The 14,853-nt window shown below is 38.4% G+C and overlaps 2 protein-coding genes across 3 annotated transcripts; both read left to right on the top strand.

Annotated features, from left to right (window-relative positions):
* Positions 1-7,866: 7,866 nt before the first annotated feature.
* Positions 7,867-11,685, top strand: LOC137744522 (aspartic proteinase Asp1-like). 2 transcript variants are annotated; one of them, XM_068484321.1, is made up of 9 exons: positions 7,867-8,285; positions 9,151-9,268; positions 9,359-9,579; positions 9,884-10,114; positions 10,226-10,364; positions 10,452-10,646; positions 10,762-10,834; positions 11,220-11,307; positions 11,390-11,685. In XM_068484321.1, exons 1-9 carry the CDS (start codon positions 8,098-8,100, stop codon positions 11,478-11,480), a joined length of 1,344 nt encoding a protein of 447 aa, XP_068340422.1. In that variant the 5' UTR covers positions 7,867-8,097; the 3' UTR covers positions 11,481-11,685. The 2 variants fall into 2 exon arrangements, with proteins under 2 accessions (XP_068340422.1, XP_068340426.1); XM_068484325.1 differs by having other exon boundaries at positions 7,869-8,285; positions 11,220-11,685.
* Positions 11,686-13,524: 1,839 nt separating this feature from the next.
* Positions 13,525-14,310, top strand: LOC137725975 (uncharacterized). Its single transcript, XM_068464826.1, has 2 exons — positions 13,525-13,872; positions 13,924-14,310. Exons 1-2 carry the CDS (start codon positions 13,525-13,527, stop codon positions 14,308-14,310), a joined length of 735 nt encoding a protein of 244 aa, XP_068320927.1.
* The last annotated feature ends 543 nt before the right edge of the window (positions 14,311-14,853 follow it).

Genomic DNA, 14,853 nt, shown 5'->3' with positions numbered 1-14,853 from the left:
TGGAGAAAACCTATTCGACATTCTCTGCTTCTAATATTGTCCTGCAACAACAATATACGAGTCAAAAGTTCACTAAGTTCTTGGATTTGATCTCTGTTTTACTTCTCGCTGAAAAGTAGAACCAATTGTTGATGAAGAATCATCAAGCTCGACCTACTAGGCAACTTATGTGCCTGAAGCACATTATAGCACAAACCAATGCCCAAAATGCCAAAAAAGGCATGGTAGGGGCGGCCAAAAGGCATCCCACCAAGTTCAACAGAGTCAAGGCCCATCCAAGGGAGGAAACAAGGCCCAAAAGCGCTCAAACCTCGATCCCAAGGCCCCGAACTTCAAGAATAAAGGCAAAGCACTTGAAACCATAGATGTGGATATGTGATATTGTTGTGGTTCAAAAGACCATTGGTCCTGTGTTTGTCAAGCTCCCAAGAAGGTTGTAGATGAATATCATTCTCGTCATAAGAAGTTTGAATCAAACTTTGTGCAAGTGGACGAACCGGAGACTACGAAGATGGAGGTTTTGACTTTCAAGAGGATACCACCCCTATGGAAGATTAGAATCTTAGACGTAATTTTTTTTTTTTTTTAGTTGAAATAAGACAATGGGGCCTAATTCCACCTAGTGGCCAAACCCCTCCTTTGTTTTTGGTCGATTTTTTAACAATTTTCCTTTATGTTTGGATTATTTGTTGGTGATTTTTTTTGGATATTAAGTTTTAATTAATTACCATCCTTGAATAAATGAAATTATTTTGAATTGATATTTGTTTTTAGAACTTTTATGCATGTGACCGATTCAAATTAATTTTTCATTCTAGGTATGACTAGCAGGGAAGTTAGTTGTCTGGCAGATAATGCAACCACGCACACAGTTTTGCATGAACGCATCTATTTCACTAACTTCATACCTAAGAATGCACATTCGACAACCATATCAGGCACATCCAACATGATAAAAGGACACGGTAAAGCACGTATAATGTTGTCCAAAGGTACAATCTTGACCCTTTATGAGGCAATCTATTCTCCGCATTCCAGAAGAACATTGTTGAGTTTCAAGGACATTAGAGATAACAATTACTACGCTGAAACCCACGTAGAAAACATAGTTGAATTTCTGTGCATAACTTCCTATGAATATGGCCAGAAGTGTATTATAGAAAAGATGGAGCATATCCCGAGTGGTCTATATACCGCTATGCGCCCCATAGAAAGCCATTATGTGGCCGGCCCTACTACTGGGACCGTGCATAAAATTACACTTTACCATGATCGTTTGGGACATCTTGGACGAATAGCGATGTGTCATATCTTCAAATCATCACACAGGCATCCACTAACCTGAAGTTTAGGTTCGATCCAAGGAATCGTATGTCAAACATGTTCCATGGGAAAGCTTATTATGACAAGATTCATTCGAATCCTCCCATTTTTCTATACCAGATTCAGGGGGACATTTGTGGACCAATTCACCCTCCCTGTGGACCATTTAGATACTTTATGGTTTTGGTTGACGCTTCCACACATGTACTTGTTGTCCAAAAGGAACACAACATTCTTCAAACTGCTGGCTCAGGTTATCAAGCTCAGGGTTCACCACCCTGATTATCCGATTAAATTTATTCAATTGGATAATGCTGGAAAATTCACATCTAAAACTTTTGATGACTATTACATGTCGGTTAGGGTTGAAGTTGAACATCATGTACCCTATGCTTACACCCAAAATGGCCTGGCATATGTTTTCATTAAGCGCTTACAAATGATTGCTCGATCGTTGGTCATACGTACCAAGCTCCTGATTGCTGCTCGGGGCCATGCAATATTGCACGCAACAAAGTTGGTCCACCTGAGGCCTATTGTGACATAACCATATAGCACCATTCAGTTGGTTATCAGATATGAACCTGACATATCGCATCTGCGTGTTTTTGGTTGTGCAGTATATGTGCCGATCTCGCCGCCCTTCCATACAAAAATGAAGCCTCAGCGAAGGATGGGAATCTATGTCGGATATGATTATCCTTCGATTATTCGTTACTTAGAACCTTTGACAGGCAATCTACTTACTACTAGTTTCACGGATTGTCACTTTTATAAGATAGTCCTCCCATCGTTAGGGGGAGATAAGAATGTCAACATTCCTGAAAAATGACGTGAATTATCGTGGGTGACTCCCATTTTGTCTCATTTAGATCCCCACATCGCTCAGTCTAAAACTGAAGTGCAACACATATTAGATCTCCAGAGCATAGCTCAGAGTATGCCAGATGCTTTCATCGATCTAGCGCACATGCCAAGATCACATATTCTAGCTGCAAATACGCCTACAAAGATGGATGTACCAAATGTATGACGAACTTCCCTCCTGGAGGTCTGGGATGCCAATCTTGGTGATCCATGTACATTAACAGCTAGCCAATCATCTGCCCTTATACAAAAGCATGGCAGACCTCTTGGTTCAAAGAATTCACACCTCCGGAAGAGGAAACCCCCGACATAAGGTCCCGAAGAACCTACTGTGAATCCGACTATTGCTTACTCATTTTATCTAACTCATGAGGAAATTCTAGATTATAGAAGCGTCCTTGAAGAGATGAATCCTCATCTTAAGAATCATGAGATCTTGTTCTATTATGCTAGCTTAGATGATGTGTGGCGTAGAAATGAGATGAATGTCGACGATGTCTTAGCATTTGCAGTAGCTACTGAGATCATGTTGAGCGATGATATTGAATCGCGTTCCGTTAATGAATGTCGACGTAGAACTGATTGGTCAAACTGGAACCAAGCAATCCAAGTTGAACTCGATTCGCTTGTGAAACGTAAGTTGTTTAAACCTATAGCTCCTACTCCTCCACATGTGAAGCCCATTAGCTACAAGTGGGTTTTCGTTCGGAAGCGTAATGAGAAGAACGAAATTGTGCGTTACAAAGCTCGTCTTGTTGCACAAGATTTCTCACAACGCCCTGAGATTAACTATGAAGAAACTTATTCACCCGTTATGGATGTGATAACTTTTTGCTACTTTATCAGTTTGGTAGTTTCTGAAAAAGTAGTTGGTCTGGGAATCCTCTTCGTGATTTCCAACCCTAGATCTTCTCATTGCGTTCAAAGGAATGCTTAATCCCCCAAAAGGGGAGGATTTCCGAAAGGCTCCGATCCAGTGAAAATCCGTTTATTGATATGCAGCTAATGGACGTAGTAACCGCGTATCTCTATAGGGATCTTGATACGGAAATCTATATGAAAGTTCTGGAAAGACTTACATTGATTGGCTCAAATATTTCCAAACCCTGGAACATGCTCTCAATTCGGCTGAGATGTTCACTCTACCCGGAACATGCTCTCAATTCGGCTGAGACGTTCACTTTACGGTTTGAAGCAATCCGAAAGAATGTGGTATAACCGTCTGAGTGAGTATTTGACTAGTCAGGGATATGTGAACAATGAACTATGCCCTTGTGTGTTCATTAGGAAGACACATTCCGGATTTACGATTGTTGCAGTATATGTCGATGACATGAACCTCATCGAAACTCTTGAAAAGTTCGCAAAAACTACTGCGCACCTGAAGTTAGAAATTGAGATGAAAGATCTAGGTAAGACTCGATACTGTCTCAGTCTCGAGATAGAATATTGTTCGGATAAAATCCTAGTACATCAATCGAACTACACCCATAAGGTGTTGTGCCACTTTAATGAGGATAAAGCGAAGCCTTCGAGTACTTCTATGGTCATTCGATCGCTAGATGCAAAACGAGATCCGTTCCGTTCGAAAGAGGATGATGAAGAGATTTTGGAGCCTGAAGTTCCTTATCTAAGTACGATAGGTGCTTTATTGTACTTAGCTCAATGCACTAGACCCAACATCTCCTTCGCTATTAATTTTTTGGCAAGATATAATAATGCACCTACACGCAGACACTAGACTGGCGTGAATGACATTTTCCATTACCTTAAGGGTACTACGGATTTGGGTTTGTTCTATCCTTACGGATCCTCGAGTGATGCCACACACCCTGCTTCTTGAGTCGATTCTCGCCTTATTGGTTATGCTAACACAAGATACTTATCTGATCCGCACAAGGCGCGTTTCAAACAAGTTATGTCTTTACCATTGAAGGCACCGCAATTTCTTGGAGGTCAACTAAACAGACCTTAGTTGCCACTTCGTCTAACCATGCTGAAATTCTCGCCTTGCATAAAGCAACTCAGGAATGCTTTTGGTTGAGAGCAGTTGTGGGCCATATTCGAAGCTCCTGTGATCTTTATCCCGTGCGTTGATATCCTGATGACGATCTTTGAAGACAATGCATCATGCATCGAACAACTCAAGAAGGGTTACATTAAAGGAGACAACACCAAGCACATTGCACCGAAGTTTTTCTTTTCACATCAACAACAAGAGGATCAGAAGATTGAAGTCATGCAAATCCGTTTACAAGACAATTTGATCAACCTCTTCACCAAATCACTGCAGAAGATGACGATTCAGAAGCTTGTTCATGGAATTGGTATGTGCAAACTTTCTGAGTTGTAACTTTGCTATTTCTCTTTGGAATTGCGTCAAATTCAGGGGGAGTTTCCTGAAGATACTTGCTTGATCTTAATGCACTCTTTTTCCCTACAATTAGGAGCATTTTTCCCACTGGGTTTTTGCTACCTAACTAGGTTTTAAAGAGGCACCCACCTAGGGCTGGTCATATCCTTGATGACGTAGACGTTTCTTTTGACTTTGCATTTCTCACGCATTTTTCCTTAGACTATGGATTTTGTCCTTCCTCGGGTTTTTGTCATAGCCTTAGGGTTTTTTAGCGAGACTTACTTACTTATGCAAGTTCCTACCTTATTGAGAATAAGCGTTGTTCCTTAGAATCAATGTCGACGAGTCGACTTCGTCAACTTCTGTTTGATGTGAAATCTACCTTGAGTATTTACACACTCAAGGGGGAGTGTTGTAAACTTTCCTAGTTTAAGTATGATTGTGTAAATCCTAGATTAGATTTAATTCTAGTTATCTTTTCCTATTACAACTTGTATTCCTTGGGGATGTAGGAATATCTTCTTTCCTTTTACTACTATAAATAAAGGCACTATGTAGGAGGGATAACACACACATTCCCCAACAATTCTACAAACACATCTCTCTTTATTTATCTACCCTTTCCGCCGGCCCTATTCTTTTTGTCAGATAAAATAAGCTACAACACTTTTTATGTTTTTAGAGAATAGACTATATTTTTGAGTTAGTCTTGAGTTCAGTTTTTGAAATAGTCATACCAAACAAGTTTTTAAAGTCTAAAACTTAAAAATTATTTTTAAATTTAAAAAGTTAGATTCAAATAGAGTACCAAACATATCCTTAATCTTCCAGATAAAATACCAAATATCCTCGTGCCAATATTCTCTTTAAATAAGAGATCATAAGCAAACATAACTAATGATTTTCTGCACTAAGAACCTAACTTTTCATAATGACATGACATTTTAGATTTGCACCTTTCTTCTCATTTTTTAATATAGGTAAGCCTCATTAAGCCCATTTTTCTTAGAAAAACTAATGAAAATGAATTGAAAATTTTGAGTTTTAATCAAATGGACAAACATGTGTTGTAAGTGAATAGCACCAGGAGTGACTTTTTAGAGTAGAAATGTCATTTTTGTTAAAAGTGAATAGTACCAGAAGTGTTTCGTTAAAATTCTTATTTTTCTTTGATGTCTAGTAGCACTGAATGTCGATACTTTTTAATTGTTAAATCAATTACAACGATCACCAATAATTAATTTTTAACTGGTAGATTAATCTAAGAATGAATTGTGCAAGGCACTCGGTGCATGTAGTCATGAAGAAAAACTGCCCCTATGTTGATCTCTTCTTCTGTTTGCTTATCACAGGCCTTCTCTACTTTCATCCAAGCCATTACATTTTAGATGAACAGAAGTATACTCTATATATATAAATATATAATATACAAGAACTCCTTTGGAATCGCTTATTTTGTTAGGTCTTTTAGTTTTAGGTCAAACTTATTATTTGGTCTTTACCTACAATGCAAAATGGCCCTATATATCTATGCCATGTATGATAAGAATTCAAGTATCCACCCCATCTTGCAAAGGAGAATGATTTACATGAAATAGGTTTATCGTCATTTAGCCTTTTTTGTCTAATAATGCATTGATTTACATGAAATAGGTTTATCGTCATTTAGTCTTTTTTGTCCAATAATGCATTGTTATGCGTAAGTTTTTTGTTCCATATAACAATGTATTATTAAATTGGAACGCTACGGAGTGATAAACTAATTATATATGTGTTGCTCTCCTTGCAAAAGGGAAAAATGGATGGGAGCCTTTCTACTGACCCGTTGCAAAACTAGGAAAGTTTCATTGGCATGTCATTTCGTGCAATTACAAAACTTTCTAACCCACTACATTTTAATTGGTTCATAAAACAACACAATCGAAGAAGAAATGTGCACCTTTTGATGTTGACCACACTTTTTTTTCTTAATAATGAACCTAACCCAACTTTTGATTTAAGTAGTCTTTTAGAACTATAAAGTGGGACTACATTAAGGGAAATAAACACCTAAATCTCTTGCCTTAAATCCCATCTAAAGAGTCTTTCAACTTTTAACCATTTTTACATAGTAATACTACTATTTAGACACAAAATTAATCACATTGTTGAAATATTCTCTAATACAAGTAAGACTCACCTATATTATCGAGATTATCAACCATGTAATCGGTTTGTGTCTAAATAGTATTACTTTCAACAACATTTAAAATGAAAACACGGTAAAAAAGTCACGATCCACTAAAGACAGAAAAAGAAAAAGAAATATTGACGACCTTTTAAACTGCTATTAACAATTCTCAAACTGAAAACCAACAGGCAATAGGTAAATGAATCTAATATTGAGCTGTTATACCCACTGACCTATCTTTTTTATCCATCAGTCTCGTAACTAAAAGACTAAAATATCAGATGACAAATTAAAACAAAGTGAAAGACAAGTTGAATTTTCCTCTCGTGGTTAGAATCCTCGTCTTGAACTTGGTGTGGGGTTGAAACTCATAAAAAACTAACAGTCTTTGGATATTGACTAGGGGTGGGCATAAAAACCGCCAAACCGCAAAACCGCATTGAACCGTAAGAAAAAAAACCGAAAAAAACCGTGTTGACCGGAAAAGTCAACTTTGAGTGAAAAACCGAACCGAACCGTTCAAACCGGTTCCGGTTCCGGTTTCGAATGACCAAGAACCGGCCGAACCGAACCGAACCGTTTTATTAATAATAAATAAATAAATTATATACACACACACACATGTCATGGTATAATAGGTTGAAAAATTGTGTACAGCAGCTGCTGCTTCTTGCTTGCTCTCTGAAGTCTAAAAACTTGCAATTTGTTTCATCATTTTTTTGTTTGTTAACTGATTGACCAGTGCATATGTATTTTAGTTGTCTCTTTTTGTTGACTTGGTGCCACTACCAAAGACATTTGCATTAAAAAAGATGCGTTGTATGCAACTTTATGTAATCAGTTTTAGAAGATGTATTTGAATGCATAATGATTTGGTGTTCAAATAATTTATTATTAGGAACCGTAAACCGGCAAGAACCGAATCGGAACCGGTGTAGACCGAACCGTAATGTTCTAGTCATAAATTTAAGTAGAACCGCACCGAATCGAACCGTTAATATATTTCGGTTCCGGTTCCAATTTAGGGGTGGAACCGCACCGAACCGCACCGTGCCCACCCCTAATATTGACCCAAAAAAATTCCAATGATCAATTTGCCCTTTCGAAACTACGAGTCACATTAACATATACCACTTGGACATTTTCGCATCCACCGCGTTTTCGACGCGGGTGTTTCTCTCTCTCGGAAACTTCCAAACACCCAATTTCCACCGCCGACACGCCAGTTGACTATAAGACTAGTAGACCTGAGACTCGAAGCTCTCAAGGGCCATTTCCTTTTTTCTTGAATTCCTGCGTTTCTCTGATCCAAAACCTTCGAACTCTTTTCTGGAATTTCGATCGTAACCCACCGATTGGAAGAGAAAGAGGACAGATTCTGATGGGTGCTGAGAAGAAAACCAACAGACTGCTCCCATTGACGGCCTTCTTCCTTCTGGTTCTGTCCGCAAGTATTCCCTGTGTTTTCTCGGCAGCCAATCAGCCCCCAACCAATAGAAAGTCGGGCCAGTTGCAGAAATCTGGTTCTTCCGCTGTTTTTCCCCTTCACGGAAACGTTTATCCTCTTGGGTATGATTTGTTTTTCGCACCCTCGTTTGGTTTCTTTCTTGTTAGGCTTTCAAATCTTGTTCCTTTTAAGCTTTTTTAGTTATCTAAGTCACTGCATTTATCAGATTTTTAGTGGGGTTGTCTTGGTTTTGTTGGTTCAATTTCTCTTATTGGTTATTGGGGTTGATTAATTCGGATTAATGCTTAATCCTTCATATATTCACCAAGTCGGTTATTAACTCTGTATTTTTCAAATCTTTACAAGTTCTTGGATATATGTTATCCATTTGGTATTGGGTTTTTTTGGGTTTTTCTTGGTTTGATGAGCCGTTGGCATAATCTACTGATTGATTCATATTTTGACTCAGTCTCTTTGCTTGTCCTTCGAATGCCCTTTTCACCAAATTCTGATTTGTTGTTTTTGTTGCCTGAACTTTCTCTCTCTCGCTCAAAAGTTAAAGTTATTATTGCAGAAAAGGTGAAAATTTGCCAACCCCTTTTCATTTTCTTTTCTTTATCTAATTTTGTACTAAAAAATTTCGATCTCTTTTACTTCCACTTATTGCATCCTGCATGTATCTTTTGTTCAAAAAAGTTCAATTAATGGAACTGTTAATAGCACTCAAAAAACCTTATTCTACACTTCTTACAAGCGTATATTTATTTCTTATTATAGAAAGTTTGAAGTGCAAAATGAGATTTTTGGAGAGCCAATAACAATTCCCTAATTTAATGCTTTACAGTAATCTCTTAGGGTAAGATTTGTTGGACTTGGATGCCATGAATTGGTATTCTGTGTTTTCTTCTGCCTCCATTTTTATCTGTTCTTTCTTTTTTTTGATGCGTGTGAACGGTTTCAAGATTTGATTGTACTTTCACTCCACAGTTACTACTCTGTGTCCATCACCATAGGCCACCCAGCCAAGCGTTTCGACCTCGATATTGATACTGGCAGTGACCTTACCTGGGTCCAATGTGATGCTCCTTGTACTGGTTGTACCAAGGTAAAACTTTATTGGATTCTGAAACCGTGAGACTAACATTTTGATGACTGTTCTCACCATGCGTTTGTGTGTATGTGCGCTCATTTGCAGCCCCGTGAGCATCTTTATAAACCCAGCAACAATCTTCTGGGATGTGGACACCCTCTTTGTGTTGCATTCAACTCAAGCTACCCATGCAAAACCCCAGATGATCAATGCGACTATGAGGTCGAATATGCTGATCACGGGTCATCTCTTGGTGTGCTGGTCAATGACTACTTCCCCCTGAAATTCACCAATGGCTCTCGACTCAGTCCTCGTTTGGCCTTTGGGTGCGTATTCAGTTCTTGATTTGTATATCATTTAGCAGTATTATAGAATTTTTACACTGAACATTTTCTTCTGGTTATGATCATGTTTTTTCCTTTATATATTTGAATTTTGAAATTTCGTTACGTATCCCATTTATAAACTTCAGGTTGTTTGGTGTTGAAATGCCCAAATAAATAAATCTAATGTGTCAAGGTTGAAATTGAATGCCTAGAACATGTTAAGTCAATTACTTGCTACTATACTGGCACCTTATGTATTTCTGAGTTAAGGTCTTATAATCTTTGCTGTTCCTGTTGTCCGTAGGTGTGGATATGATCAAAAAATTAATGTTTTAAACACACCTGCCACCTCAGGAGTCATTGGCCTAGCTAATGGAAAGGCCAGCATTGTTTCACAACTAAGTCGCCTAGGTTTAACGCGAAATGTTGTGGGTCACTGTCTAAGTGGGCAAGGCGGAGGATTTCTTTTCTTTGGGGATGATCTTGTCCCTTCTTCTGGAGTCATGTGGACACCAATGTTGCAGAATTCATTCCAGTGAGTGCTCTTAGTAAATCCTATTTACCTTCTCATATAGGATTAGTCGTTCTTTTGAATGATCACATACCATTCCAATTTGTATTTAATCCATCTTTGCCAATTTCATAGAGAGCACTACTCATCTGGACCAGCGGAACTTGTCTTTAATGGAAAGTCTACCGGTGTAAAGGGCCTTAACATGGTTTTTGATAGTGGAAGCTCTTACACTTATTTCAATTCACAAGCTTACAAGGCACTCATTAATCTGGTGAGAAAGAAACAAAGGAGACCGTTCTTAGTTTAGTTACTTGTTAATGACTTATACATAAAACTAACCATCAATTCATGCAATCAGGTGCGAAATGATTTAAATGGGAAGCCTCTGAAGGATGCAACTAAGGATCAATCCCTCCCAATTTGCTGGAAAGGTAGCAAACCTTTCAAATCTGTTGGCGACGCAAAGAACTTTTTCAAGCCCTTAGCACTGAGCTTTACTAAAGCTAAGACTGTTCAGCTGCAGTTATCGCCCGAAGCTTATCTTATAGTTACAGTGAGCACCCTATTTTCCTTTTTTTTTTTCTTTTTTTTTTTTTTGTTTTGTTTTGCTTAGTAATTGAGAAAAAAATTACTTGAAAAGGAACATTTAACAATTTCTTCATCATCAGAAACATGGCAATGTATGCTTGGGGATTTTGAATGGCACTGAAGTGGGACTGGGAAATATGAATATCATTGGAGGTAGCTAATGCTAACAAAACAAATACCTTCTGTCCTTTATTTATTTATTTATTTTTTTTTTGCTGAATTTTACTATTAATCCCTTTAGTTTATTTGGATTTTTCCACTTTCATCCATGTAGTTTCTATTGTTGCATTTTTGTCCTTGTAGTTTCATTTTGTTGCCACCGTAAGTTCAATCCGTCAAATGAGGCAGAAGTCCTTCCATTTTGTTGACAGATTGGACTAAAGTGAAATTGAAACGAAACCCCAAGGATGAAAAATTAACAAAACATACTATAGGGACAAATTGGAAAATCCGAGTAAACTGCACAGACTATTGGTGCAATTTGGCCCTTTCTTTTTGTTCTGTGTTCAACATCTTATCTTTTGTTTCCTATTTACAGATATTACTATGCAAGATAAAATGGTGATATATGACAACGAGAACCAGAGAATTGGATGGGCTCCTACAAATTGCAAAAGACTTCCAAAGTCGTGACCTGTTGTTTAATAAATTTGTTTTTCGTTTAATGTATGTGGTGAGGGTTTTCTCATTGGAAAACTCTTTTTTCAGAGTGGATCGTGAACTCTGTGACGGTATTTCTCAGCCTTTTGTTGCCAATTTGGGTATCCTGGAACAGCATTGTCCTGCTTATGATCAATAAGGTGGTACACAGTGAAGGCTTCAGTCCAGAGACTGACAGCGTTGAAAGGGAAATAGCTTTGTACAAGTTCATGTAGCCGATACATACACTTATATGCTCCTAGGAGTTTTACAACAGTTATTTTGTCTGTTACTCCAGCAGAGAAGGAAAAGAGAGGTTAGTTTTGTATGTTGTAGTACCCGATAATACAGGTATCCGTTATATAGATTCTATTCATGTATAGCTACACCCCTGATCCATCTCTACTGAACTGGTTGCATGAATCTTGAGTTACAAGAAAGGTTCATCTCGTCTGCTATCGTTTCCAAAGCTCTTCCTGGATTTGAGAATGATGCTGGTTTAAATCTTGTAATGTACCTATCTCATCTCATCTCATTCAGGTTTTCACGGATTTCATCGTCTTTGAACATAACATCTGAATCGCCAGCCATTACGTCAAGTGATCTCCAGAATTTCTCGATTTCATATTTGTCAGCTCATTTTCCAAATAAAATCGACGTTTTACTTTGTCCAACGTTCATCGTAAATCACCTTCTGTCTGTCTGATCTGTCTCGGACGCTTCCTTTTCCAGAGAGAAGCTTCTCTTTGGCGGCCAAAACTACATCATCTGGCCTTTCCTGGCCTCGAGGACCATTTAAGCTATTTCTCTTGAAATCAGATGAAGTAGATCTGTGACAATTTGGTAGGCACTGAACCTCCTTTGCAGCAGCATTTGATAAAAGGGCTTGGTTACTTGTTCAACCAAGTTTCTAAGCTCAACTGCTGCAGCTGTTGCAGCCAACTCTTTGGCATATGAACCTTCTTCTCAAAGTTTCATATTCTGATCCCGTATTTATATTTACAGGGATCATACGAGATGGAGTTTTACGTTTTCAACCGACAGTAACGGGGGCATTGTAATAAGGATAGTGCTATTCACACTCATTTCTGCCTCCCACATATCCTTGTTAATTTTTTCTTATTAATCGTCTTTAATTCATTTGATCCAACGGTTAAATTTTGATAGAGGTGTGAAAAGTAAAAATGGTGTGTGGATAACACTACTCTATAATAAAGGTTATTTAGCCAAAGGTCAATAGAATTTTTAATAATTTAGCCATATAAAAATTGTCCGGTTTTATTTTGGACATAATCAAAAAATATATTTATAATAATTATACATAGGTCAATGAAGCATGCCACATGGGTTAGGTTAGTCAGAAAATAATTATTCTATCCTTCTTTCGCTTCAATTTATTATTTTCCTTCCCTCTTCCTCTCTGACTCTCTCTTGTCCTTGTTTACTCTCTTCTTTCCTAGCTTTCTTTCATCTCTCTCCACTCTCTCTTGTCCTTCTCTCCTCCCATATCTCCCATTTTTCTCTGCAATGAAGAAGCAATCATTAGTGATGGCGAGTAGCACCAGATCCCAACAAATCAATCGATCAGCGACCATAACATTGTGATTGACACGATTCCTTTCAGAACCATCTGCCTCCATGAGATCATGAAGTGGGTGGTAGCGACGGAGTTCAGAAAGGAGTGGTCGCACATGAGCTGCCAGAAAGAGTTTCTAGAACAAAGTTTGTCTAGGCTAGGCTAGCAGAAGTTGAGCCTGAGTATCAATGAGGTTTAGAAGGCACCATGGAAGGATGAAATTGATGAAGTGGATCAAATCTATGCAATTTGTGCTTTGGATTTTAGGCTCTTTTTGCTATTTAGTTTTGTATCTGAATTTATTGGCATAAGGCAATATTTAGGAGAAAGAGAATGTAAATATTGTGTAAATATTAGAGTCATGTTTTAGGAAAGATATATTTGTGTCCTTTATTGTTTCCTTATGTAACAAGGATTATATGTACTTATATTCAGAATTATGGAATACATGAAAAATTAAGCCGTAAAATTCTATTTGGCAGCAGAGTCGAGTTGTAACCCTAGAAAAAAATTCCCACTGTGCTGCTACTGTCATGCAAAAAAAACAGCAAGTCTTTTGTTCTTTGTTGCATCCTGTAGCAAGCCGAGATTACTGTTGTGTTCTTTGTTGCTTATGCGTGCTGTTGCGATGGCTAGGGTCGAAGAAAACCCACTGCTGAAGTTGGATGGTGGTTCACGTGCGACCACCAACAATTCAGTTGTGAGCCCTGTAGTGATACATAATGATGCTTCAAACATACCGAATACCATAAAACTCCATGGATCAAATTATCCTCTTTGGTCCAAAGTATTGGAGATGCAGATCATTGGGCGTGGTAAGAAAGGGTTCATGATAAGGAGTATCAAGGAACCCAAGGAAGAAAGTGTCAAGTATGAAACTTGGGAAACTGGGAATGCAATTGTGAAATGGTGGTTGATTAATTCCATGGATCTTACCATCATGGGGTTTTTCATCCATCTTCGTACTGCTAAAGAAGTATGGTAAGAAGTTGCTCAGACATATTATGATGGTTCTGATATTTCTCAGATTTATGAGTTGAAAGTAAAGTCGTTTCGACTTCGTCAAGAAAGGCATCCTATTAGTGTGTACTATGCCGATCTCAAAGTAGTATGGCAAGAACTGGATCAAAGATCGATTAAGATGGAGTGTGCTATTGGCTTGAAGATGCTTCAAGAGAAGATCCAATTGGACCAGATTTATGCCTTCCTGGCGGGACTTGATGACGTATTTGATAACGTATGTAGTGATATTTTCAGAACTCAACCTCTACCATCAGTTGATGAGGTGTTTTCTATTGTTAGGTGTGAAGCCCAACGTCATGCTACCATGATGGGAGGAAGTAGTGTCGGCAGCCAAGGAGGAATCCCGACACCGTCCGTAGGCATGCTGTCACGGCCACTCTCTGCTGGCTAACTGTATGTCTCACCTTCATCGACAACTTCCCGTCCTTTTACTTGTAAAAATAAAGATGATTTAAAGTGTACTTTCTACAGTTAAACCCGCCATACTGAGGATACTTATTTCCAAAACCATGGAGTCCCTAAATGGTTCCCTGTATTGAAGAAAAAGTTACATGCAAAGGAGCGAGTTGCTAATGGAGCAAGTGGGAGCCTTGCATCCATTGCTACTGCCACACCTAGTACCAAGGAAGCCATGCTTACCCCTAGAGATCCAAGTTAAAGCTTGTTAATTAGGACTAATCTTAGTGAATCACTGTCTAATGCAAGTAGTATGGGGCATGTTCTTTTAGCCTTTGACATTGAACATCATACAGGTTGGATTCTGGACTCTGGTACGATAGACCATATGACCTTTGATAAAAAAAATTTGTTGACTTGTATGACAACGACTCATCGGAAGTGTGTAACAATGGTAAATGGCACCACTGCACCGGTTATTAGGCCCTGTACTGTGGACCTCACACCGGCTTCTCCTTTCATCATTGCTTGCTTGTTC

The sequence above is a fragment of the Pyrus communis genome, chromosome 1 (assembly GCF_963583255.1).
Source record: "Pyrus communis chromosome 1, drPyrComm1.1, whole genome shotgun sequence".
In the NCBI taxonomy this organism is placed as follows: domain Eukaryota; kingdom Viridiplantae; phylum Streptophyta; class Magnoliopsida; order Rosales; family Rosaceae; genus Pyrus; species Pyrus communis.
The sequence above is the reverse complement of the archived record's forward strand: the minus strand, read 5'-3'. Positions and strand labels throughout refer to the sequence as shown.